We start from the raw sequence: 24501 nt of genomic DNA, 5'->3' as shown, positions 1-24501 counted from the left end.
ACACAAAAACGGCAACACGAATAGTTAATTTATTTCAATCATTTAATTTACACAAACTTTTTGATGAACCCACACGAATTACACCTAGTTCTGCAACTTGTATTCTAATGTTTACTGTGATTGCAACTGTTTAGAAAAAAGTATTCTCAATACACTGACTTCGGATCACTGTGGCCAGAAAGTAGTTTTTGAATGGGATTACATACCTACATTTAAAAGAATTAATGTTAGGCCTATAACTAAAAAAGGCATTCATAAATTTAGAGATAATATTAATAATAAATTGCCTGGCCTGAAAGATCAATCCTTCCATAATAATCCTTGTGAAATGTTTACAAATCTTTTTAATTTAATTCATAATGAGTTTGAAAAAATCTTTAAAGAAAAATCATTAAGTATTACCAAGGATTTACCATTTAGCCAATGGGCAACACCTAGTATACACAGATGCAGGAACGTTTTATATGAGTTATATGGCATGAAGCAATATAACAAAGACTTGTCATTTCTTAGTTATGTTAGAAACTTAGATTACAAAATAAAAGACAGATGGAGCGTTGCCGAACTAAACCGAAAGATTTATCGTCATTTCCATAAAGCTATGTGTGCTGTCATTTCGCCGCTGCACTGTACGAACACGGTGCTTCTGTGTGCGTGTTATGTTACCAGGTAATGAAAAATTTCCCAAATTTTTGCCCGACTACGGAAGAAAGAGGGTTATGTTTTTCGAGTGTAGGTATGTACGTATAATATTTCTTTGACACGCCCTGCAGTATAAACTGTTGGATCGATTTTGAGTTGTGACTTGTGAGGTGTCATTGCAATCATCTGAATTATGAAGGTAGTGACGTAGGCTACATAAATTATTAGCAGTCATGTTTTAATTTTTATTTTAATATAAATTCGGGTTTTTGATATTATTTTATAATATTGTAAAAAATATTTTGTTACATAAAGCACCTATCTACTAAAGTTATACATGGACAAAATAATTTTATTCAATTTTTATTAAATAAATTTATTAAATAAATTACATTAAAAAAAGTTTTTATTTTTCAAAACATATGAATGCGAATAGCGGTAGTTTTTAGTCGAGAATGCGGGACATTTTATTTTCATCATATCCATCATGGAGTTCACATGAATTAAATCGCAAGCGAAAACGACGCTTTTTATAAAAGTAACAAAAAAATGTATAATGCTTTTTAAAATAATCTAATAATGACCATGAACTTTTATTGCACTATACAAATAATCACATTCACGATCGAAAAATCCAACAGCACTACCCCGAATATCTTTTAACCATTTTACCCCTAAAAATGGCAAATTCATTTTCAAAATACTGGCAGCATACGTTGAAGTTTTGAATTCCTTCGTATTTGTAAAATTATTATTTGTATACAAAATTAAATAAGCCAAATAATCTACAGAAAATCTGTAAAACGATGTTATATCTTTTTGTTTGTTTTCGGGAACAAGTTTTACAGCGTTTTAATATCACAAGACAGCATTTTTTTACTAAAATATCAAACCCCTTTTGACGTATTGCATGACACTAGAATCGCTATAGCACTAGCGGAGGAACGTATTCGTTTTTGATTTCGTATTTTCTTTGACAAGGGCGATGAATGATTGACATGCTCTATCTGTATTTTATTTTGTAATCTAAGGTTAGAAATTATTCAAAAACTTTTAAAAAAGTTTGTTTCACTGCCAAGTGCTTGTATGTCAGAGATAAAATACGCAACTCTGATAACAAAGTTAAAACGGTTTGGGCAATTATTAATGGTGAAATGGGTAAAAGCCAATCAAATAGTACCATAAAACTTGTAAATGCTGGTAGGGTCATTGACAAAAGTGCTGATGTTGCGCTTGCTTTTGAAGATTTTTTTAGTAGTGTCCCTGCTAGTATTACCGAAAAATTAAATTCGTCATCAGCGCTTGCTGAGTCCTACTTGAGGGACCATGTTGCTGAGTGTAATGTATTATTTGAATTGCGACATGTGACTGCAAAGGAAATTGTTAAAACTTTTAAAACATTAAACTTAAAAAAAACATGTGATCTCTGGGGAATGTCTGTAAATTTAGTAAATAATATTATAGAAAACATTGCCAACCATTTAGCGTTTATATTTAATCAATGTTGTGACTGTGGTATATTCCCTGATTTATTAAAGTTAAGTAAAGTTATTCCTTTATTTAAAAGTGGTGACCAAGAAGACTGTAATAACTATAGGCCAATTTCCATTTTACCAACTTTGAGCAAAGTCTTCGAGAAATTAATTTTAAACCAATTATGTAGTCATTTTGTATCAAATGGTTTACTGCACGCCAAACAGTTTGGTTTCACAAAGGGGCGCTCTACCACTGATGCGGGAATAGCTCTTTTGTCACATATAAAAGCATGGGAAAATTCAAAGAATGCTTTAGGGATATTCTGCGACCTTTCTAAGGCTTTTGACTGTGTAGAACATTCCACTCTATTACGGAAACTAAATTTTTATGGTATTAAAGGTTTAGCTCAGGACCTCATAGCTTCATATCTTCAGAACAGGGTACAAACCGTTGTTGTTAATGGAGAGAAATCTCGCGGTGCGTCGATTAACATAGGTGTTCCGCAGGGATCTATCTTAGGACCGTTTTTGTTCTTAGTGTATATTAATGACCTACCTTATTATTTGCAGGATATGTGTGAAATAGTACTGTTTGCAGATGATACCTCATTAATATTTAATGTGGATAGACATGACACAAATGTTGACGAAGTAAACTCTGCTCTTTTACGCATATCCAATTGGTTCAATGCTAATAATTTATTATTAAATGCAAAAAAAACAAATTGTGTAGAATTTATCCTTCCAAATGTAAAAAAGGTGAAAAGGGATATTATTTTAAACGGGGAGGTATTATACCCTGTGGATTCTACTGTTTTTCTTGGTTTGACACTAGATGAGAAGCTACAATGGGGGCCCCATGTTGCCACCACCGCTGCTAAGCTTAGTTCAGCTGCATATGCAGTTCGAAGAATAAGGCATCTCACCGATGAAGACACGGCTAGATTGGTTTATTTTAGCTACTTTCATAGCATTATGTCCTATGGAATTCTGCTATGGGGCAGGGCTGCAGATATAGAAACTATATTTATATTACAGAAAAGAGCCATACGCTCTATATATAATTTACGTGCTAGGGACTCACTAAGAGATCTCTTTAAGAATACTGGTATCCTCACTGTACCATCACAGTATATATTTAATAACATTTTATATGTACACAAAAACGCAGACTTACACACAAGAGTAGGAGATAGACACTGTTATGGCACAAGGAACAGAAATAAAATTGAAATGCCATTTTATCGGTTAGCGAAAGTTAAAAACTCATTTATGGGCCAAGGTATACTTTTTTACAACAGAATTCCTCATAGTATCAAAGAGTTTAGTAGTGCTAAATTTAAAAATTATGTAAAAAACGTATTAGTTCAGAGAGCCTATTACAGCATTAAGGAATATATGGAAGATAAAAACCCATGGAGGGTTGTCGCGTAAAAACCACAGGACAGTTCTCTGGCATATTATGATAATATACAGTTACATATTTTGTAAAATTAAATTGTAATACTGATATGATTTAAAAGAGCAACTATGGAGTTTCTTGCCGGTTCTTCTCCATAGATACTGCTTTCCGAATCGGTGGTAAATGTAAAAATATGTATTGACGTTTCAAAAGTGCTTCTCGAAGAAGTCTAATTGAATAAATAAATGTTTGAGTTTGAGTTTGAAAAACTATTTTCTTTTTCATCCTAAAACAAAAAGGTTCTATGCTCGTATAATAATAATTTTAATTTATTTTTGCATATTTTGTGTTTTTTAATTTAATTTAATTTATCGTTTTAAAAATAATTTAGTAGGTATACCAACAAACAAGTATTGTTAATTCTGGTTTAAAATAATTATTATTGAATACATGTATCATACAAGTGATAACTGCGTTAAAAACAACCGACTTCAAACTTGCACTTGCAACATTTACAAATACAGACAAAAATGCTTATAAAATAAAAACTACTGGGCCTATCCGAATAAAATTTTTATGGGACCAATTCGACACCATCCCGCATCGAACAAAAAAAGAATCACGTAAATCGGTTCAGAAACCTCGGAGTAATCAGTGTACATACATATAAAAAAAAAAAAAAAAAAAAACATACCGGCCGAATTGATAGCCTCCTCCTTTTTTTTGAAGTCGGTTAACAAATATCAAGCATTATAAATAATTTAGGTACATTAAATAGCCTTCGGCGTCCATAACAAAACAAGATTTCGAAATATAGCACTGAAAAAAAGTATTTACTTTTACAAGGTATATTTATTCGGATTGTTTCTTCTTGTAAATTCATATTTAGGTACATAGTACACCATTTTTGTATTTTAACGGGTTTTAATCTCAAAATTACCACAAAATCATCTGTGAAAAAAAAGCAAACAGAAATATACAGGCCGAATTGATAACCTCCTCCTTTATTTTTGAAGTCGGTTAAATATCAAAAAGGTAACAGCCCTATAGCTATAATAGTGCTTATGTCATAATTTCATCGCAGGGGCTTAGTTTCCTAACTGTATATCACCTTGAAGACGAGTTAATTGAATACGCATATTTAAGGATTAACCCATTAATTTTTAGACCAACTGCCCATTTCCTTCAGGTATTGAGAATAAACAAAAATCTCGTCAGATCTTGAAATCGGACCACTTTAGAAGTACCAACTCACATTAGTGAACATAGGAATTGAAAAGTTCTTCCTTTTTTGAAGTTGTTTAAAAGACTAATAATATGTAACTCTCTTTTTAGATGATTCTTCACTATCACTATTTGGATTCCAAGGGTTTCTAAATGAAGAAGACGTTATTGGTCGAATATCGGGAGAAATCACAGCGCCAAAACATGGAAAATGGGTGTTTGAAGACCTCAATATAGGCCTTAGACCTAATGACGTCATCAATTATAACGTTTATGTGGTCAGCAATAGAAAGGGCTATTTTCAAACTAACCTTTCATTTACTGTTGAAGGTGAGTTTATTTTAATACTAGTAATAATTAATTTTAATAATGGTACTGTGGAGGAAGGAAGGTGGAGGGATGGCGGCTAGTGGTCGCGGCCTGGCAATTTGGCTGGGCAAAACGGGGTTGGAAGGTCGATCGGGGCTCGTATGGGTCTCGTTCCGACCGACTGGCAGGGGGCTGCGCTTTGCGGCGGTGGATGGCGGCCAGAGGCCGCGCGCGTTGTTTTTTGTTGGTAGTCTAACTACCAACAAAACAGGGGGCGGGATCCCGATGCGTCACTTTTGTGACACGCGGTGACTCCTGTAGGTGGGTGTAGGGCGGCGGCTGTCCTGAGACAGCCGTCTGCCAACTCGTAATCCGGTCCGTGGGGCCGGACCGAGGGCCGCCACCTCTGGTGTGAGGTGGGGGCTGCGAGGGAAACCTCTATAAAAGTGCGCCGGAGGGTCCTTCGACGCGTGAATCACGTTTCGGAGGGCCTTTCGGCGCGCGCCCTTTGGCCGGTCGGTGCTGGGGTCGAGGGTTTGGGGAACGCCGATGATGGAACGGGGAACAATCCATCATCGGCGAGCAGGTGGCGTGAGCTCGTGTACAGCTTGCGCCACCCCGGGGTGGGCATTTGGTGGAGGGCCTGGAAACGGGCAAGTGGCGGAGGGCCTGGAAACGGGCAACTGCTGGGCGGGACATGCGGAAGATTGCGAATGTGTACCCGCATCCCGTCTAAAGCAGCGCGTTGGTACACGGTGGGGTTTTAGTCGGTAGGAATCCGACATAACCCACGGCTCCTTCCCCGGGAGCCGTGGGTATCTTAGGCAAGATTTCCCCACTTGAAAAAAAAAAAAAAAAAATGGCTGCAGCTGTCTGGCAAAATTTCTGATGCGAGCTATGAAATCAGAAGTATCGGTAGTACCTACTGTGATGGGGTTAAAAAATTCACCCGGTAACCTCAGAGGTTCGCCGTATACCAACTCAGCCGATGAAGACTGGAGATCTTCTTTAATAGCTGTTCGAATGCCTAACAGCACCCATGGTAAAGACTCGGTCCATCCCTCATTCCCATGACATACGATAGCGGCTTTGAGTTGTCGATGGAAACGTTCCACCAGCCCGTTGCATGCTAGATGGTAAGCAGTTGTATGCTTATGTTCGAATGCGGCTATCTTGGACAAACTTTGGAATAGCGCCGACTCGAACTGACGACCACGGTCGGTTGTAATAATTTTAGGGCAGCCGAATCGAGCTATCCAGCCCGAGAGCAAGGCTTTGGCAACTGTCTCCGCTGTGATGTCCTCGATCGGTATTGCTTCTGGCCAACGAGTAAACCTATCTACCATCATCAACAATACCGGTAACCATTGGAGGGAGGAAGGGGTCCCACAAGGTCAATGTGGATGTGTTTAAACCGTGCCCTGGGTAAATTGAACGTACCTAATGGAGCAGTCACGTGGCGTGTTACCTTGGCACGTTGACATGGGATGCAGGCTCGTGCAAACTCTCTGCAGTCCTTGCGCACTCCTGGCCATACGTATCGCTCAGCAACTAATTTAGCCGATGCATTAGCGCCAGGGTGGCTGAGTGAGTGCAGGCTGTCGAAGACCTGCTTCCTGAAAAATTTGGGTACATATGGTCTGGAAGTCGGCGTACTTACGTCGCAGTACGACTACGACTTCCAGGTATGTGTAGTTTCTCCAGGCGCAATGATGAACCCTCTTCTAGTAACTTAGAAAGCTCGTTGTCCGCAGCCTGGGCCTTGGCTAAAGTCTCGAGGTCGACAGGCGCTCCCAGTTCCTCGATCCGCGACAGGGTATCAGCAACGACATTGTCCTTACCCGCTATATGTCGTATATCAGATGTGAACTGGGAAATGAAGTCTAAATGTCTATAATGCCTGGGCGACAGCTGACGTAGAATTACACACGACGCAAAAACTAAGACATCAAAAATACATTGATTTATTATCTTTCTTTCTCCGGAAAGATAATAAAAATAAAAATAGAAATAAAAGTTCCTACAAGACTGTACCTAACTAGTCTATCGTCATCAGTGGCGTGCCTAGGGTGTAAGGACTGGGCAAGCCCTTAAATTGTTCAAAGTGTTTGATGGGTACCCTTTTCATGAATAAGATACCTACCTAGGTATACTGTGTAATTATGTTCGTTATAAAACTTATAAAAAAACGTGAACATATTAAGAATATTACATACCGAATCAAATCTTTTAAATTTTCACGCGCGCCCCCGCAAACAGTTGAGTCAAACGTTTATCATTAAAATCTATAAATTATATAAAACTGTATGACATTATATTATTAATAAAATTGTACAGATCATTTATATTCTAATTCAAAACGCCAATCTTTCTGAAGGAAAGATTTTATAACATCGGAATTATAGAAAGTAGGTGTTTGTTTTAGAATTCAATTACCTAACAGCTCCTTTTCTATGGCAATTATTGATACCTAATACAGAAAGGCGTTCTTGGCCAAATAAATACACAAGTATTTCATAATAATTAATACGTACCTAATACCTATGAATACGATTTAACGATGAGAAAGCACGCTCCGTGGAAGAACTATTTACTAGCAGGAATCGTAACTACCAAAATATGTGCAAGTTTCAACAGCTGGGGAAAGGCTTCTTCTAAGCAATTCTCATTCATGAAATCGTTCGTAAACATTACAATTAAAATTTCGTTTATGTGACTTACTAGTTTCGGTAATGCACAAATCGGGAGTTGGTTTTGATGAAGAAATTAATTGTTTTTCAGTAAAGTTTAATGATTTTACCTTTCCCCCGCTGAGCACAAAGCAAACCATCACAATTTACTTACAACACAATCTGCTGTCGCGACACTTATTTTATCACAAAATTCGAAAAACTTAACCTAAATTACACCAGTATAATCACCCGCTCAAACAAACTATAATTTAACAATAATATTCACGACGTTCGTTCGCGCAATCGTAACTATCTTCACACTGTTAAAGCCGGGCTTTTTTTCCCATATTAATTGCTATAGAGTTCTATAGCTAGGTATGTATCTACTCCGACGAAATTTCATACGTTAGAAGAGATGAGCGCAAAGCCCGGTAAAAGCCCACGCGTGCAAGCGAGACACCGCACTGTTTATAATCCATCCAATTTAGGTTGTAACGTCCAAATAAAAGGTACGACCTTATTCCGATAGGAAGAAGGATGAAATTAAAAAGTTTACTCGAATTCGTCATTGTTCTATGCTAGGCGTATTATATATTATATTGTAGGTGAGTTTTCATTGAATTCGGATCAGATTATGAATTGCTCATTGCGCGCGAATATTCAAACGTGAATATGGGTATTTTCCTGTCTCGTAGCGAATTTCTAAGGCAAGCCGGGCTTTTCGGCTTGTATGAACGTACCGCCACTGATCGTCATTGTCATAAACTAAAAAAAGGAAAAATAAAAGATGACGCTCTCAAATATGAACTTTTTAATTTACCAGCATTATAGCATTCTTGTCTTTTAGAACTGGTGGACCCATCAGCTCCAGCATCATCTCCAGAATGTCGCAGTACTCTGACACAAGTGAGAGATGGCAAAGCGTGTGCCGGACAAGTTATATTTGAAGACAACTTTGATAGACTTAACGAAGATTTGTGGTACATCGAACAGTATATGCCAGAACAACCAGTAAGTATATTTTATTCTGATTTTTGATGAGATTAAATGTTCTGATAATAATTAAGACATTAGTGGCTCTGAAGTTTTACGAGCAAAAATAAATATTAGTATTGATCAATAAAACAATGTAAATCACCTTCTTGAATTATGGAATATTTTTAGCACAAATATTTATTAGGTACTTCTATAGTGTGGATTCAATTTTGCAAAATGTGTTTGTTTTGTTTTTCAATAACAGTGAAAAGCTTTTTTTTTGTTTACTTTATCAGGATTATCCGTTTGTATCCTACCAACGCCCACCGAAAAGCCAAACAGTATCAGTTAATAATGGAAATTTACAAATAGCTCCTCAACTTCTTCAAAACTTTCCGGGATTTTCGAATAATTCGATATACTCTGGTACTCTAGATTTAATAAGTGGGTGAGTTTTAGTAATATTTTTTATCCTAATTTCATGATCAAATTATGTTGAAAGTATAAAAAACCCATAATACTAATCTTACAAAGTTTATCCATATTTTATCGTAGCCTTCAGTATCTCTACAAGCACTAGTACTCATAGTTTTTGAAACACATTCAATACTGATAATCCTTCAACAAAATATACTTTATAAATGTTCATTCCATTTCCGTGTAGAAAAAAAAGGCGTCACTATTAATTCTATTATAATTTCATTATCATTTCTTTCCGTTCCCTTGACTGTTGTTAATCCTTTATTATTTATTCTAGCTGCACAAGTAGATCAACATATTCATCGAAATGTATTACAAGTGCTTGGGGAGCAAATATTTTGCCTCCAGTGATCAGCGGGAGATTGACTTCAAAGCTGTCCTTTAAATACGGTCTCGTGGAAGTCCGGGCGAAATTACCTCGAGGCGATTGGATCTTTCCAGGTGACCTTTAAATTTAATACAAGTATGTCATACTATGGAGATTGAATAATTATAGGTAAGTATAAGTAGTAGAGTTTAATGAAGAAATTATCTTTCTGTTGCCAATACAGATCGTCAATGCCGCATATGACATATGGACAAGGGACTGCATTTACTGATATTATTTATTTCGTACACTTCTTTCTTTCTTGGTTTTATTACAGTATAAGTAGTTCTACAAATGAAGCACGAGTTTCAAAACTTAACAGCATTAATGTCTGTTTTTATTGGATGTTTATCAACAGCTATGTCTGTTTTTATATAATATATCACGTTCACTGCGCCATCATTATCAAAGAACTTTCAGCTGGTGCTTTGGAGACCTAAAAGATCTCGAAACTTACCAACCCTTTGGTGCGTTTGAGACCTAATCAGTCTCCTAAAGATACAGTTTTGAAAATAATTTATATCTTCCAGAAAACAATGACATATACTTTGAAGTTTTTGTGGATGAAAGATAGTCTATTGTTTTATATTTTGCTAGGTTCGCACGCAGTTATGACATTTGAATAAACTAAAAATACCAAAAAAAAAATTAGATATCGATTGTATCTCGTACCGCAACCGAAGATAGTTCAATATGTGTAGTAAGTAGTGATGGGAATGTCAGTTGTCGATTGAAATAGTTTTATTAATTATGCAAAGTGTTTTTCATTTAAACATGGTAAGCAAATTGATTGCTTGCATTGCGCGCATATGGTAAAAATTCGTTTTCCGAACATTTTCCAAAATTTTTATTATACTGGACGATGCAGCAGTATAATCCGGCTTTGATTTTTTGTTCTTCTCCGTAGATACTGCTTTCCGAATCGGTGGTAAATGTTAAAAATATGTAATGACGTTTCAAAAGTGCTTGTAGAAGAAGTCTAATTGAATAAATAAATGTTTGAGTTTGAGTTTGTTAGAAATCTCACCAAAATAAATAGATTTTTTACACTTTTTTCTTTTAAAAGAACTCATTGTTTATAAAAAATAATCAACACCTAAATATGCGAGTATTATTTCCAAAAAGAGCGAGCTCCCACATCGATGCTAGGACAACACTAAACCGAATCACGCAGCGCCCGCACCGTCTACCCTCCCTCTCTTGCGTCTACGAGGCCTACGATTCCACGAGTACCGACATATCTCCTAACGCAAGGAATGAATATAATTACAGTACTGTGCGTTAACCTAATCCATCTCTAATTTATTTTTTAATGTTATTGAACTCAGCTTTAAGTAGGAAGCAAATATGTATATTTGTCCTACTCATACTTAAAGAACTTTACAAGTTAGATCCTCCCGCAAGGAGTGAAAAAACACGATTATATTCAACGCACAAAACAAAAGTCCTGCAAGGGATCTGATAGATCTCGTAATGCAGCGAACGTGATATTGGAACTTTCAGATATCCTGTTAGAGCCTTTATTGAACAAATACGGGTTCATGAACTATGCATCGGGAATAATAAGGATCGCTGGTGCTCGGGGAAACAGTGAATTGATGTTTGGCAATATTGGAAATCAGGTATTATATGCTATTAATTATTAAACATGATAATGTACTAAGATGATGAATGTTAATGCCTAGTTTAATAGGCACGCTATCACACAAGCACACCGATTAAATCATTTCTATGTAAATATTTTAGTTTTTATCTCTTCTTTTCTTCTCTATAATATATGTATATAAAATTCTGGTGTCATAATATTTCTTACCATATTTCTCCGAAACATTTGGAGAATCGTTCAACATCCATTTTTCAAGTTTTTTTTTTGTACAATAGGGGAGCGCTTGGCCACGATCTCGCCTGATGGTAAGCTGAGATGTGGCTTAGATGGAGCGCGCTTCCCTAGAATGTACCTGTTCACTCTCCTCCAAGTGATAAGAGTAAAGCGTTTGCCGAGACAGCTAGTAAACTTATATCAGCAACAATAGAAAATATGAATAACATTGTAAAATTAACTATTAAAACAGTTGTAACAATAACAGTTGTTATGTTTTCAAATTTATTATCTTGATTAGCATTCATAGCATCATCGTAGTAAAAGATGATAAATTATTATTAATACTATATGGTCAATCGCCTTAGCACTTCCTGAAGTAAAATAATAATATTTTTATTGTATTATCATTTTAATGTTAAGTCCATATTTTACTGTTAATCGCGTCGTGGAAATACCGTCACGACATGAAGTAAGGCGACAAATTTGATTTGTTTGAATCCTGCTAAAGAAGTTTCACTTCTGACACGTGTGTTCGGCACACACGCAATTGTTTGTTCTTGATAACTAAAAACATGCATGACAATAATTTCAGGTTCTATATGGAGGACCAATTATGGATTTCAACTGCCGTCAATACCTCATCAGAACCAAATATTCTGAGACACCTTGGTCTAACGACTTCCATCTTTATGCTGTACTGTGGGAACCCAGTAAGTTTCTTTAAAATAATGGTTCAGTTATGTTTTCCCTTTTTTCAGACATATTCTACAAATAAAAAAATATGTACAGTAACGTTATTTACATAAATAGAAAAATTAATTTTTACTTATCACGCATAATCATAATATGATAAAGTAAGTACAAACTTTAAACGACATAAGAATGAAAGGTTTGAATAAGGGAAGACTTGGTTTATTTAAAATTATTATTTTTTTAATTACAATTTTCATTGTTTATTAATGAGGCTCGTAATCATTAGCTCTGAATTAAGTACCTTAGACGTTCCACTTTCAGTCTCATTTTGTGTATGGTGCATTCCTCTGTAAATATTCATGGGTTATTTTTTATACTTTGGGATGGTAATAGAACTAGTAAATATTATCTGTAGCGTTATATTGTAGTAGGATAACTATACCATTAGGCGACAAACCAGCTCAGTTGACCACCCAAGAAAATGTTTTAACCCCGAAATGATTACGATCTAATCTATTGCAGCTCGAATAACCTTAACAGTGGATGGTATAGAATGGGCTCGTGTGGAGCCCACAACAAATGGACTGCAGGGACAGCTGCCCCGGGACTGTCCGCTACCACGAGACCTCCTCAACACTGGGACCAGCATGGCTCCGTTTGATGATTATGTAAATCTCTAAATATAATAATTTATTTCTATTTATTTATTTGATTTATTTCAGATAATTGCAATATCCATATAATTGTTAGTATCTTGTTACCTTAAAACTATGTTAGTATTAAAATTACAACGCCATGACCAAGGGAAATAAAGAATCCCTATTTCCCTTAGTCACGGCGTCACGCGTGAACAGCTACATCGATTTCGATAATTCTTATTTTGACGTGTTCGTTATGGAGACGGATCTCATGAAATAGCTTTATATCGCCAGAATTCTTATATTATAATAAAATAGTTATAAGAATATAATTACATAAAAAATATGCAAATTACTATAAATAGACCTAAACCAACCAATACCAATTTCCATTTCAGTTCTATACAACATTAGGGGTGTCAGCTGGTGGAATATCCGAGTTCCCAGATGGCATCTACACATCAGGGTCTCGTTTGAAGCCCTGGAGGAATCGAGGTCGGAAGGCGATGCTCAATTTCTGGCAAGATATGGACGCCTGGTGGCCGACGTGGTCACAACCATTGGTCATTGACTACGTACGAATTAAAGCCCTTTAGATTAACGTTAGGATTAAGTCGAATACTTGTTGTTTATCACCTGTAAAGGATTTTTTATGAATGAAAAAACATCTTTTTCATTTTATATGCTTTATATTTTTACAAATTAATTGTTATCAATAAAACATTTTGAAAAAGATGATAAAACCTATTATTATTTTTATTGTAACCGACCAGTATCACACACTTCCTGTCCTTGTCTAATAAACAAAACTTTAAATATTTAAGAGTTCAGGTATCTAACGGGAAGACATCTTCTTGTATTTGTACGTTTTCTGTTTGCATTGAAAACTGACACCCATTCACGGTCCTCGTTACAACAACATCATAATTTGTATCTTTCAATATTTTTATTCTTATTGGTCCTGATAGTGGACCATCCATATCACTTTTAAAGGCGAGAACTCTTACTTCATAAAGAGTATTGTATTTAAGGTCAGTAACAGTAGCTTTAAATCTTACTCCCGTTATAATTTCGATAGTCGGATCTATTTTGCTTGAATTGAATTTCTGGAAAATGAAATATTTATAAGTAAAAATCTGAGGTAAAATTTTACGGATATATCAATTTATTGTATCATTAAAAAAAAATGTATAGAGAGAGTTTTCACCTGTATAGGTATGTCATTCTTCACAATTTCTGGGTGATTGTTTGTTAGTAATTTTACTTCTGTCGCAGATGACTCAGATATCTCGAAAATATGTATCTAAATTGAAAAAAAAGAAGTTTATATAAAAGTGTAATTTAACACTTAAAACTCAAATGTATGAATTTGTGAGTTTCGCTTTACTATTAATTTTCAAAGGCGATATATTCAGTACTAGCGGTACGCCCCGGCTTCGCCCGTGGAACATGTTTACGTAATCTGTTTACGTCTTCATTATAAAAAAAGAATTAACAAAATCGGTTCAGCCGTTCTCGATTTATGCGATTACCAACACATTTTGCGATTCATTTTATATTATAAATTCAGTGTTCAACCATTGAAAGTACGAATAACCTGTAGCAATTCTTACCTTAAAGCCCAAGACAGGATCACGCATTAACTGTCTAACATTACTCCAATGGATGTATAGCCCTCGTGGCTCGACTGACGTCACGCTGATCAGCCGGGGGGCTTCCAAATTATAAGTTAGGTCTTCAGTAGCATTTGAGCACGATAGAATCATTACTATCCATAAGCATTTACTCATCATTGTTTCCATTTTAACAACTTTATTAGAGAATGAGAATACACAAGCAGAAGAATAGAATATACACCAACAGAAGATTGAATATCTTAGTCAGAAATAAATATGTGACAGAGAATTACAACTTGCCGTGAACTTGATGGGAATATTGAAGAATCATGCTCTGTTATCACAAGTCACTAGTGATTAGATGATTTTTGCTAGCATACATACTTACGTGTTATTTTAGTTTTTTATTTAGTTTTGCGCGATCTTTTGGTTTCTATTAATCTCCTCTAAAGATATTAATCACTATAGTCAGTCACTATAACCATATTTCCTTGCTTCTTTGATGTTTTCGTTCGATTTAATTTTGAGCTCCTCTCATATATGCTTTAAATGGTGGTCATCTGTGACCTGTCAGAACCAATACGTATGCTTTTAGTTCTATCAATAAAGAAAGTACTTACGCTAAAATATTTTTTTACAACTGAGAAACCCGATTCAGTCCTAAATTAAATAACAAATGACGAAATTAAGGGAACAAACTGATAAATGAGAAAGAGAGAGAGATTTATAAAAATGTATAAATAAAACGTCATTGAGTATAATAATAAATTGAATAAATAGTTTTAAAATGATACCTACTATACTTTTTCCGCTTCGATAAGAGAATAAAATTGTATGCTGTGATAACCTTTTTGCAACGTATTTTACGTCTACATATAGATACGTAAGTAAGAAATTAATAGAGCTGTTAATTATTAATAATAGAAATATACAGCTGTAGGTCGCTTCTATATTGGAGTATTCACTCTGTACACTTCTTGTTTTAAACACGTTGACAATTTAATTTAAGACTAGCTGTGCCTCGCGGTTTTACCCGCAGTGCTCCGCTCCCGTTGATCTTAGCGAGATGAAATAGATATCTCGATAAATGGGTTATCTAACACTGATAGAATTTTTCAAATCGGACCAGTAGTTCCCGAGATTAGCGCGTTCAAATAAACAAAGAAACTCTTCAGCTTTATAATATGTATTAGTGTAGATAGATTCGTGGCTTTTATTGTCCAATTTTATTTTATTTCTCATAAATAAATAAAGATTAAAATGTTAGTCGATATTATTTTTATCTAACATTTTATTATAAATGGTCAGCTCATTTTCTAGAATGGTCTCACAACTTCAACGAATCCTTTTATAACCAAACTATGTCTTGAAATGTACTAAAGACGCGAAGTTGATGCAATATACCGACTTCACCAACGTTTTTGATTAAGTCAGTCACATTTTGCTACTTGAAAAGACAACAAATTATGATATTATAGAACAATTATTAATTTGGCTAGAGTCATATCTTCACAAACAGCCTGAGTCGGAGGAGTTGTTGATCTCTTCTTCTGTATCGTACGTTGCACATAACGGTGTGCCGCAGGGCTCTCATCTAGTGCCCCTACCTTTTCTTATATCTTATTTATCTATCTTTTATATGTACAAAACTATAGTCTCCCTCAGATAACTAACTTCATCACTGTGGAGAGAGCGCAAAGAGCCGTCATGAAGGTGATGCTGAGAAAACCCTTCCGCTTCCCAACAGCTGACCTATATAGCGAGTTCGCAGTCCTAAGGGTCAGGCAGCTCTTCGTTCTCAAGGCTGTGTTAACTACTCACAGAACCTTAAAAATAAGAAAGGACTTTAAAAAACTCACCTCAAGGCGTACATTCTCACTGCCATGTCCTCGTGCATCCTCCCTTTTAGCTAAACGATGTCCAAAATTTTTATTTCCTCGGATATACAATAGTGTCAACAAACATTGTAACATAACACTACTATCGAACTACACATGCAAGAAGGTCATAAAGAAATGGTTACATACGCTATCTTTTGAAGAAACCGAACAATTACTTAAAGGACCACTGAGCTGACACACATTATAACATGCCTTCACTCACAAACAATGACACACACTCACCCACACACACACACACACACTTAAACACACACACACACTCTATCACGAACACGCGTGCTGCAAACCGTAAAATAATGTACTTTGTGTTTTTCTTTTATTTTTTATTAATTGTATTAACTTCCATTACATTAGATTATTTACCTACTTGTTAACTTTCTACTGTCCATAACATAATATGTATATAACCAAGAAGCGCAACTCAGGGTCCCAAGACACAAGTATTTCACTTAGTTTGGGATCCACTGTCGTACATAAATTGTAAAACATAAAATGGAAAAATAAATTTATTTCATTTCATTTCAATTTATTTCATTTCATTTCAGATACTATTCATATTAAAAAGTATCGATGAGAATTTTAGTGATTTCAATAATATAATGTTGTTATGATATAAATGATGATGTTTTGCTGATATTTTGTTTCTTGCCCTCGAATCCACATCCACCTCCAGGATACGAATCAATAAAATCTTTCACAATACTTTTGATCGATTAAAATCAGGTAAGGACACGGATGAAGGGAGTTAATATGACACCACAGATGATAATTAAGATTCTAGATGTTTATATTATCAAACACATTTGTCATTTGTCAAGTCTAATTTATATTGGTTTGTTTTTACTTGTCTGAGTTAAAATGCTCGTAGGTGATTTAGTTGTAAATTTTTAATGCTCTCGAAGCAACTATACAATTACATATAGCATTTTTGTTTACGTGTTATTAGAATTTTTTTTCGGAAAGAAATTAAAGTCAAAATCATTATTTGTTTCGTTGTACCTACGTTGTACAAAGGTTATCTTTGTTTTAGTCTGTATGTTCTTATCAATTTATAAATACTTGCCATATTGTTTAATTACGGTCAACTGAGTGTGAATTTATCAATTTTGTGCCAAAATCTGAATCAAAGGGTGTCATTAATTGAACCTTGGTAATACGGAAATTGAGGATTTATGAAATTACACAAGAAAATTGACATTGGGGCGCCTATCATTTACAACACAATTTAGTCCATATTTTACTGTTTAATCGTAAGTTAATCTTTTTCTGTTGTAGGGAAGCCCTCTTTGTTTTAAATTGATCTTAAAGTGAAACTTCTTTAGGCACGTTGGGAGTAAAATTTCAAGGTCGCGTCATGGCAATACCGTCACGTCTTGGAGTAAGGCGATGATTTTGGTATGTTTGAATCCTGCTAAAGAAGTTTCACTTCTGACACGTGTGCTCGGCACACACGCTCTTGTTTGTTCTTGATAACTAAAAACATGCATGACCATAATTTCAGGTTCTATATGGAGGACCAATTATGGATTTCAACTGCCGTCAATACCTCATCAGAACCAAATATTCTGGGAATCCTTGGTCTAACGACTTCCATCTTTATGCTGTACTGTGGGAACCCAGTAAGTTATGTTTTCCCTTTTTTCAGACATATTCTACACATAAAAAAATATGTACAGTAACGTTATTTGCATAAATAGAAAAATTAATTTTTACTTATCACGCATAATCATAATATGATAAAGAACAAACTTTAAACACAGACATAACAATGAAAGGTTTTGAATAAGGGAAGACTTGGTTTATTTAAAAAAAAATTTATCTATAATTTTCATCATTTATTAATGAGACTCGTAATCATTAGCTCTGAATTAAGTACCTTAGACGTTCCACTTTCAGTCTCATTTTGTGTATTCCTCTCCTCAGGTGCATTCCTCTGTAAATATTCATGGGTTATGTCAGCACAATTATTTTATTGGTTGTGTGTATGTATGGGTTAACAAACTAGCTCAGTTGCCCACCCAAGAAAATGTTTTGACCCCAAAATGATTTCAATCTAATCCATTGCAGCTCGGATAACCTTAACAGTGGATGGTATAGAATGGGCTCGTGTGGAGCCCGCAACAAATGGACTGCAGGGACAGCTGCCCCGGGACTGTCCGCTACCACGCGACCTCCTCAACACTGGGACCAGCATGGCTCCGTTTGATGATTATGTAAATCTCTAAATATAATAATTTATTTCTATTTATTTATTTGATTTATTTCAGATAATTGCAATATCCATATAATTGTTAGTATCTTGTTACCTTAAAACTATGTTAGTATTAAAATTACAACGCCATGACCAAGGGAAATAATGAATCCCTATTTCCCTTAGTCACGGCGTCACGCGTGAACAGCTACATCGATTTCGATAATTCTTATTTTGACGTGTTCGTTATTGTCAGGTGACGGATCTCATGAAATAGCTTTATATCGCCAGAATTCTTATATTATAATAAAATAGTTATAAGAATAAAAAAATGTTGTGTGGTTTTATGAAACCACGGTAAAAGTGAAACTGTTCGAACGGTTCCGAACACTGCTTTGTGTAGCGCATGTCGCGTGACGGTCGGCTGCCGAGTAGGTATACCTACTCGGCAGCCGCGATACACGCGACATGCGCTACACAGACCAAAAAGTTTGAGACGATGTTATAAAAGTTTCACTTTAATAATTACATAAAAAAATATGCAAATTACTATAAATAAACCTAAACCAACCAATACCAATTTCCATTTCAGTTCTATACAACATTAGGGGTGTCAGCTGGTGGAATATCCGAGTTCCCAGATGGCATCTACACATCCGGGTCTCGTTTGAAGCCCTGGAGGAATCGAGGTCGGAAGGCGATGCTCAACTTCTGGCAAGATATGGACGCCTGGTGGCCGACGTGGTCACAACCATTGGTCATCGACTACGTACGAATTAAAGCTCTTTAGATTTACGTTAGGATTAAGTCGAATACTTATTGTTTATCATCTGTAAAGGATTTTTTATGAATGAAAAAACATGCAAAAAATCTTTTTCATTTTATATGCTTTATATTTTTACAAATTAATTGTTATCAATAAAACATTTTGAAAAAGATGATAAAACCTATTATTATTTTTATTGTAACCGACCAGTATCACACACTTCCTGTCCTTGTGTAATAAAAAAAACTTTAAATATTTAAGAGTTCGGGTATTAAAAGTATGAATTGTAAATTAACGGGAAGACATCTTCTTGTATTTGTACGTTTTCTGTTTGCATTGAAAACTGGCACCCATTCACAGTCCTCGATACAACAGCATCATAATTTGTATCTTTCAATACTTTTATTCTTATTGGTGCTGATAGTGGACCATCCATATCACTTTTAAAGGCGAGAACTCTTACTTCATAAAGAGTATTGTATTTAAGGTCAGTAACAGTAGCTTTAAACCTTACTCCCGTTATAATCTCGATAGTCGGATCTAATTTGCTTGAATTGAATATCTGGAAAATGAAATATTTATAAGTAGGTATAAATCGGAGGTAAAATTTTACGGACATATCAATTTATTGTATCACTAGCTTTCCGCCCGCGGCTTCGCCCGCGTTCTCAAAGAAAAACCCGCATAGTTCCCGTTCCCGTGGGATTTCCGGGATAAAACTTATGCTATGTGTTTATCCAAGTTACCCTCTATATGTGTGCTAAATTTCATGCAAATACATCCAAGGAATAAAAAGTTTCATACAAACTTCTATCCCCTATTTTACCCCTTTAGGGGATGAATTTTCTAAAATCCTTTCTTAGGGGACGCCTACGTTATGACATCTACCTGCATGCCAAATTTCAGCCCGATACGTCGAGCGGTTTGGGCTGTGCGTTGATAGATCACTATATCAGTCACCTTTGAGTTTTACCTCTATATAGATTAAAAATAATTTGGAAAATCCAAAAGTGCACGCCTCATAATTTTTTTTAATAAATATTTATTAATTATTATTTTTGTTTATTTAATAACAATTAAACCACATCGAATCAGACCCTGAAAAATGAAAGGGTTCTATTCCTGAGCATACTCAAGCGTAAGAGAAAATAATAATTTGGAAAATCCAAAAGTGCACGCCTCATAATTTTTTTTTTAATAAATATTTATTAATTATTATTTTTGTTTATTTAATAACAATTAAACCACATCGAATCAGACCCTGAAAAATGAAAGGGTTCTATTCCTGAGCATACTCAAGCGTAAGAGAAAAAAAAAGACTCGATTAGTAAAGTATTTCGGTCGCTATCGTGTTAACAAGAAAAAGGATCCGCACATACAGACACACGGACGTCCAAGACAGAACTTTTTTAAACTGTTTTTTAACTAGTTTAAATAACAAAAATGACATCAAAAATATCATGAACGTTAAAAATAGTGTTTTTTCTTAATATGTGTGTGTATGTATTATCTTACAAGTGCAATGTATGATACATAAAGACATTTTAAGTTTGAAAAATCAGATGTTTTGCGCGAAGTGACAGTAGTACCCACCTCAACGCTTCGCTTATGAGGCGTGCAAAAAAAGACTCGATTAGTAAAGTATTTCGGTCGCTATCGTGTTAACAAGAAAAAGGATCCGCACATACAGACACACGGACGTCCAAGACAGAACTTTTTTAAACTGTTTTTTAACTAGTTTAAATAACAAAAATGACATCAAAAATATCATGAACGTTAAAAATAGTGTTTTTTCTTAATATGTGTGTGTATGTATTATCTTACAAGTGCAATGTATGATACATAAAGACATTTTAAGTTTGAAAAATCAGATGTTTTGCGCGAAGTGACAGTAGTACCCACCTCAACGCTTCGCTTATGAGGCGTGCAAAAATGTATAGAGAGAGTTTTCACCTGTAAAGGTATGTCATTCTTCACAATTTCTGGGTGATTGTTTGTTAGTAATTTTACTTCTGTCGCAGACGACTCAGATATCTCGAAAATATGTATCTAAATTTAAAAAAAAGAAGTTTATTTAAAAGTGTAATTTAACACTTAAAACTCAAATGTATGAATTTGTGAGTTTCGCTTTACTATTAATTTTCAAAGGTGATATATTCAGTACTGGCGGTACGCCCCGGCTTCGCCCGTGGAACATGTTTACGTAATCTGTTTACGTCTTCATTATAAAAAAAGAATTAACAAAATCGGTTCAGCCGTTCTCTAGTTATGCGATTACCAACACATTTTGCGATTCATTTTATATTATAAATTCAGTGTTCAACCATTGAAAGTACGAATAACCTGTAGCAATTCTTACCTTAAAGCCCAAGACAGAATCACGCATTAGCTGTCTAACATTACTCCAATGGATGTATATTGTATAGCCCTCGTGGCTCGACTGACGTCACGCTGATCAGCCGGGGGGCTTCCAAATTGTAACTTACGTCTTCAGTTGCATTTGAGCACGATAGAATCATTACGATCCATAAGCATTTACTCATCATTGTTTCTATTTTAACAACTTTAGAGAAGACACACGGACACAAACAGAAGAATAGAATATCTTAGTCAGAAATAAATGTGTGACAGAGAATTACAACTTGCCGTGAACTTGATGGGAATATTGAAGAATCATGCTCTGTTATCACAAGTCACTAGTGATTAGATGATTTTTGCTTACATACTTGTAATTTTACTTTTTTATTTAGATTTGCGCGATCTTTTGTTTTCTATTTATCTCCTCCAAAGATATTAATCACTATAGTCGGTCACTATAACCATATATCCATGCTTCTTTGATGTTTTCGTTCGATTTTAATTTTGAGCCCCTCTATATGTTTTAAATGGTGGTCATCTGTGACGTGCCAGACAAAAACCTATACGTATTCTTTTAGTTCTATCAATAAAAAAGTACGCTAAAATATTTTTTTACAACTGAGAAACCCTCATTCAGTCCTTAATTAAATAACAAACGACGAAATTAAGGGAACAAACTGATAAATGAGAAAGAGAGCGGTAATATTTATAAATAATTTGGAAAATCCAAAAGTGCACGCCTCATAATTTTTTTTAATAATTATTTATTAATTATTATTTTTGTTTATTTAATAACAATTAAACCACATCGAATCAGACCCTGAAAAATGAAAGGGTTCTATTCCTGAGCATACTCAAGCGTAAGAGAAAAAAAAAGACTCGATTAGTAAAGTATTTCGGTCGCTATCGTGTTAACAAGAAAATCCTCCGCACATACAGACACACGGACGTCCAAGACAGAACTTTTTTAAACTGTTTTTTAACTAGTTTAAATAACAAAAATGACATCAAAAATATCATGAATGTTAAAAATAGTGTTTTTTCTTAATATGTGTGTGTATGTATTATCTTACAAGTGCAATGTATGATACATAAAGACATTTTAAGTTTGAAAAATCAGATGTTTTGCGCGAAGTGACAGTAGTACCCACCTCAACGCTTCGCTTATGAGGCGTGCAAAATGTAAAAACAAAACGTCATTGAGTATAATATAGTTTTAAAATGATACCTACTATACTTTTTCCGCTTCGATAAGAGAATAAAATTGTATGCTGTGATAACCTTTTTGCAACGTATTTTACGTCTACATTTAGATACGTAAGTAAGAAATTATATAGCTGTTAATTAATTAAATATACAGCTGTAGGTCGCTTCTAAGTATATTGGAGTATTCACTCTGTACACTTATCGTTTTAAACCTGAGTTTTAAACACGTTGACAATTTTATTTAAGACTAGCTTCCGCCCGCGACTCCGTCCGCGCGGATGTCGGTCTTGGCGTGGGTGGTTTATTTCTCCATTTTGAGTAACTCTGACAATGACATCTTATAAATATCTATTGGACCCAAATACGGCTAGGCCTATAATAATACGCAACGTGTGTTAATGGGATAAAACTGAAAAATTAAGATTAATTTTTTACGTATTTTTTCAGGATAAAAAGTATCCTATTTTACGCCCAGGATAATAAGGTATAATTATACCAAGTTTCATCGAAATCGAACCGTTAGTTTTCACGTGATGTCTTCACGAAGACAGACAGACAGACAGACAGACAGACAGACAGACAGACAGACAAAAATTTTTTTAATCACATATTTGGGTTTGGTATCGATCCAGTAACACCCCCTGCTATTTATTTTTACAATATTTTCAATGTACAGAATTGACCCTTCTACAGATTTATTATATGTATAGACTAGCTGTGCTTCTGTGTTTTAACCGCAGTGCTTCGCTCCTGTTGGTTTGAGCGAGATGATATATAGCCTTATATGTATATAGCCTTCCTCGATAAATGGGCTATCTAACACCGAAAGAATTTTTGAAATCGAACCAGTAGTTCCCGAGATTAGCGCGTTCAAACAAACAAACAAACAAACAAACTCTTCAGCTTTATAATATTAGTATATTATTTTATATCCGTGTAAACACGTAAGAAAGGAACTGTGTGGAACGATTTGTCAATCATATATTGAGAATGTTAAATTACTATCCTCAATGTCATGATCAAGATGATAGATAAGAAGGAAAAAAAAAACAATTGAATAAATTATGTCACTTTCAAAAACTTTTTTTTAATCCTATTGAGTTAATGACTGAGTATTTATTATTAGTAGTGTAAGGTTGCGAACGTGATGTGTTTCGATATCAACTTTTTTCTCAGCAAAAATAGCTTTCAAATTAATCATAAAAAACAATAGTACATATTATGACCACAGAGTAAATTATATAAAAAAGAGCGTGTGTTCCGAGCCCACGTGTCAGAAGTGAAACTTCTCTGGTAAGATTTAAAGATACCAAAATCGTCGCCTTACTCCATGACGTGACGGTATTGCCATGACGCGACTTGAAATTTTACTCTCTTAAAACACTTAATGTTCAATATACTTTCAGTTCTACCTAACCCTCGGTGTCGCCGTGGGGGGTATCGTAGAGTTTCCTGACGGCATGACCGTCAGGGAAAAAAATATACCGAAGCCGTGGCGCAATCGCGGCAGGCAGGCCAGCTTCTCCTTTTGGCAGGATAAGGACAATTGGTACCCATCGTGGACTCAGCCTGATTTGATTATAGACTACGTGAAAGTCGTCGCTTTGTGAATGTTAACTATAGCCCTATATCGTATCTATATTATGATATCATTAGAAGTAAAGTAATGAAATAAATTTGATGTTTTATTTCTCTTTCTTCATGCAAAAGTAATCTTGGTCAACATACACCCTTATTTCGAATGTGCACCTATACAAATAATAT

At 35.0% G+C, this 24501-nt stretch overlaps 3 protein-coding genes across 3 annotated transcripts in view; 2 read left to right on the top strand and 1 right to left on the bottom strand.

Annotated features, from left to right (window-relative positions):
* Positions 1-19346, top strand: part of LOC149483808 (beta-1,3-glucan-binding protein-like) — a 44624-nt gene extending 25278 nt beyond the window's left edge. Inside the window, exons 4-10 of the mRNA XM_089701957.1 lie at positions 8572-8735; positions 8996-9147; positions 9457-9620; positions 11050-11168; positions 17718-17835; positions 18284-18429; positions 19000-19346. Coding sequence (XP_089558083.1) covers positions 8572-8735; positions 8996-9147; positions 9457-9620; positions 11050-11168; positions 17718-17835; positions 18284-18429; positions 19000-19197 — 1061 coding nt within the window. The 3' untranslated portion in view covers positions 19198-19346. The remainder of the gene's footprint in view (positions 1-8571; positions 8736-8995; positions 9148-9456; positions 9621-11049; positions 11169-17717; positions 17836-18283; positions 18430-18999) is intronic.
* On the top strand, positions 11519-13295 carry LOC149483810 (beta-1,3-glucan-binding protein-like). The gene is made up of 3 exons (XM_089702001.1): positions 11519-12078; positions 12584-12729; positions 13098-13295. Exons 1-3 carry the CDS (start codon positions 11982-11984, stop codon positions 13293-13295), a joined length of 441 nt encoding a protein of 146 aa, XP_089558127.1. The 5' UTR covers positions 11519-11981.
* On the bottom strand, positions 13527-14566 carry LOC149483809 (uncharacterized). The gene is made up of 3 exons (XM_089701894.1): positions 14313-14566; positions 13907-14002; positions 13527-13805 (listed from the first exon to the last, which is right to left on the bottom strand). The coding sequence occupies exons 1-3, from the start codon at positions 14499-14501 to the stop codon at positions 13527-13529; spliced, it is 564 nt and encodes a 187-aa protein (XP_089558020.1). The 5' UTR covers positions 14502-14566.
* Positions 19347-24501: the final 5155 nt, after the last annotated feature.

Source organism: Colias philodice, chromosome 12 (assembly GCF_061535455.1).
Source record: "Colias philodice isolate Cphi_HAF_F1 chromosome 12, ilColPhil1 Martin Lab GWU primary, whole genome shotgun sequence".
Taxonomy (NCBI): domain Eukaryota; kingdom Metazoa; phylum Arthropoda; class Insecta; order Lepidoptera; family Pieridae; genus Colias; species Colias philodice.
Note: the sequence above shows the minus strand (reverse complement) of the source record. Positions and strands in the feature narration are given on the sequence as shown.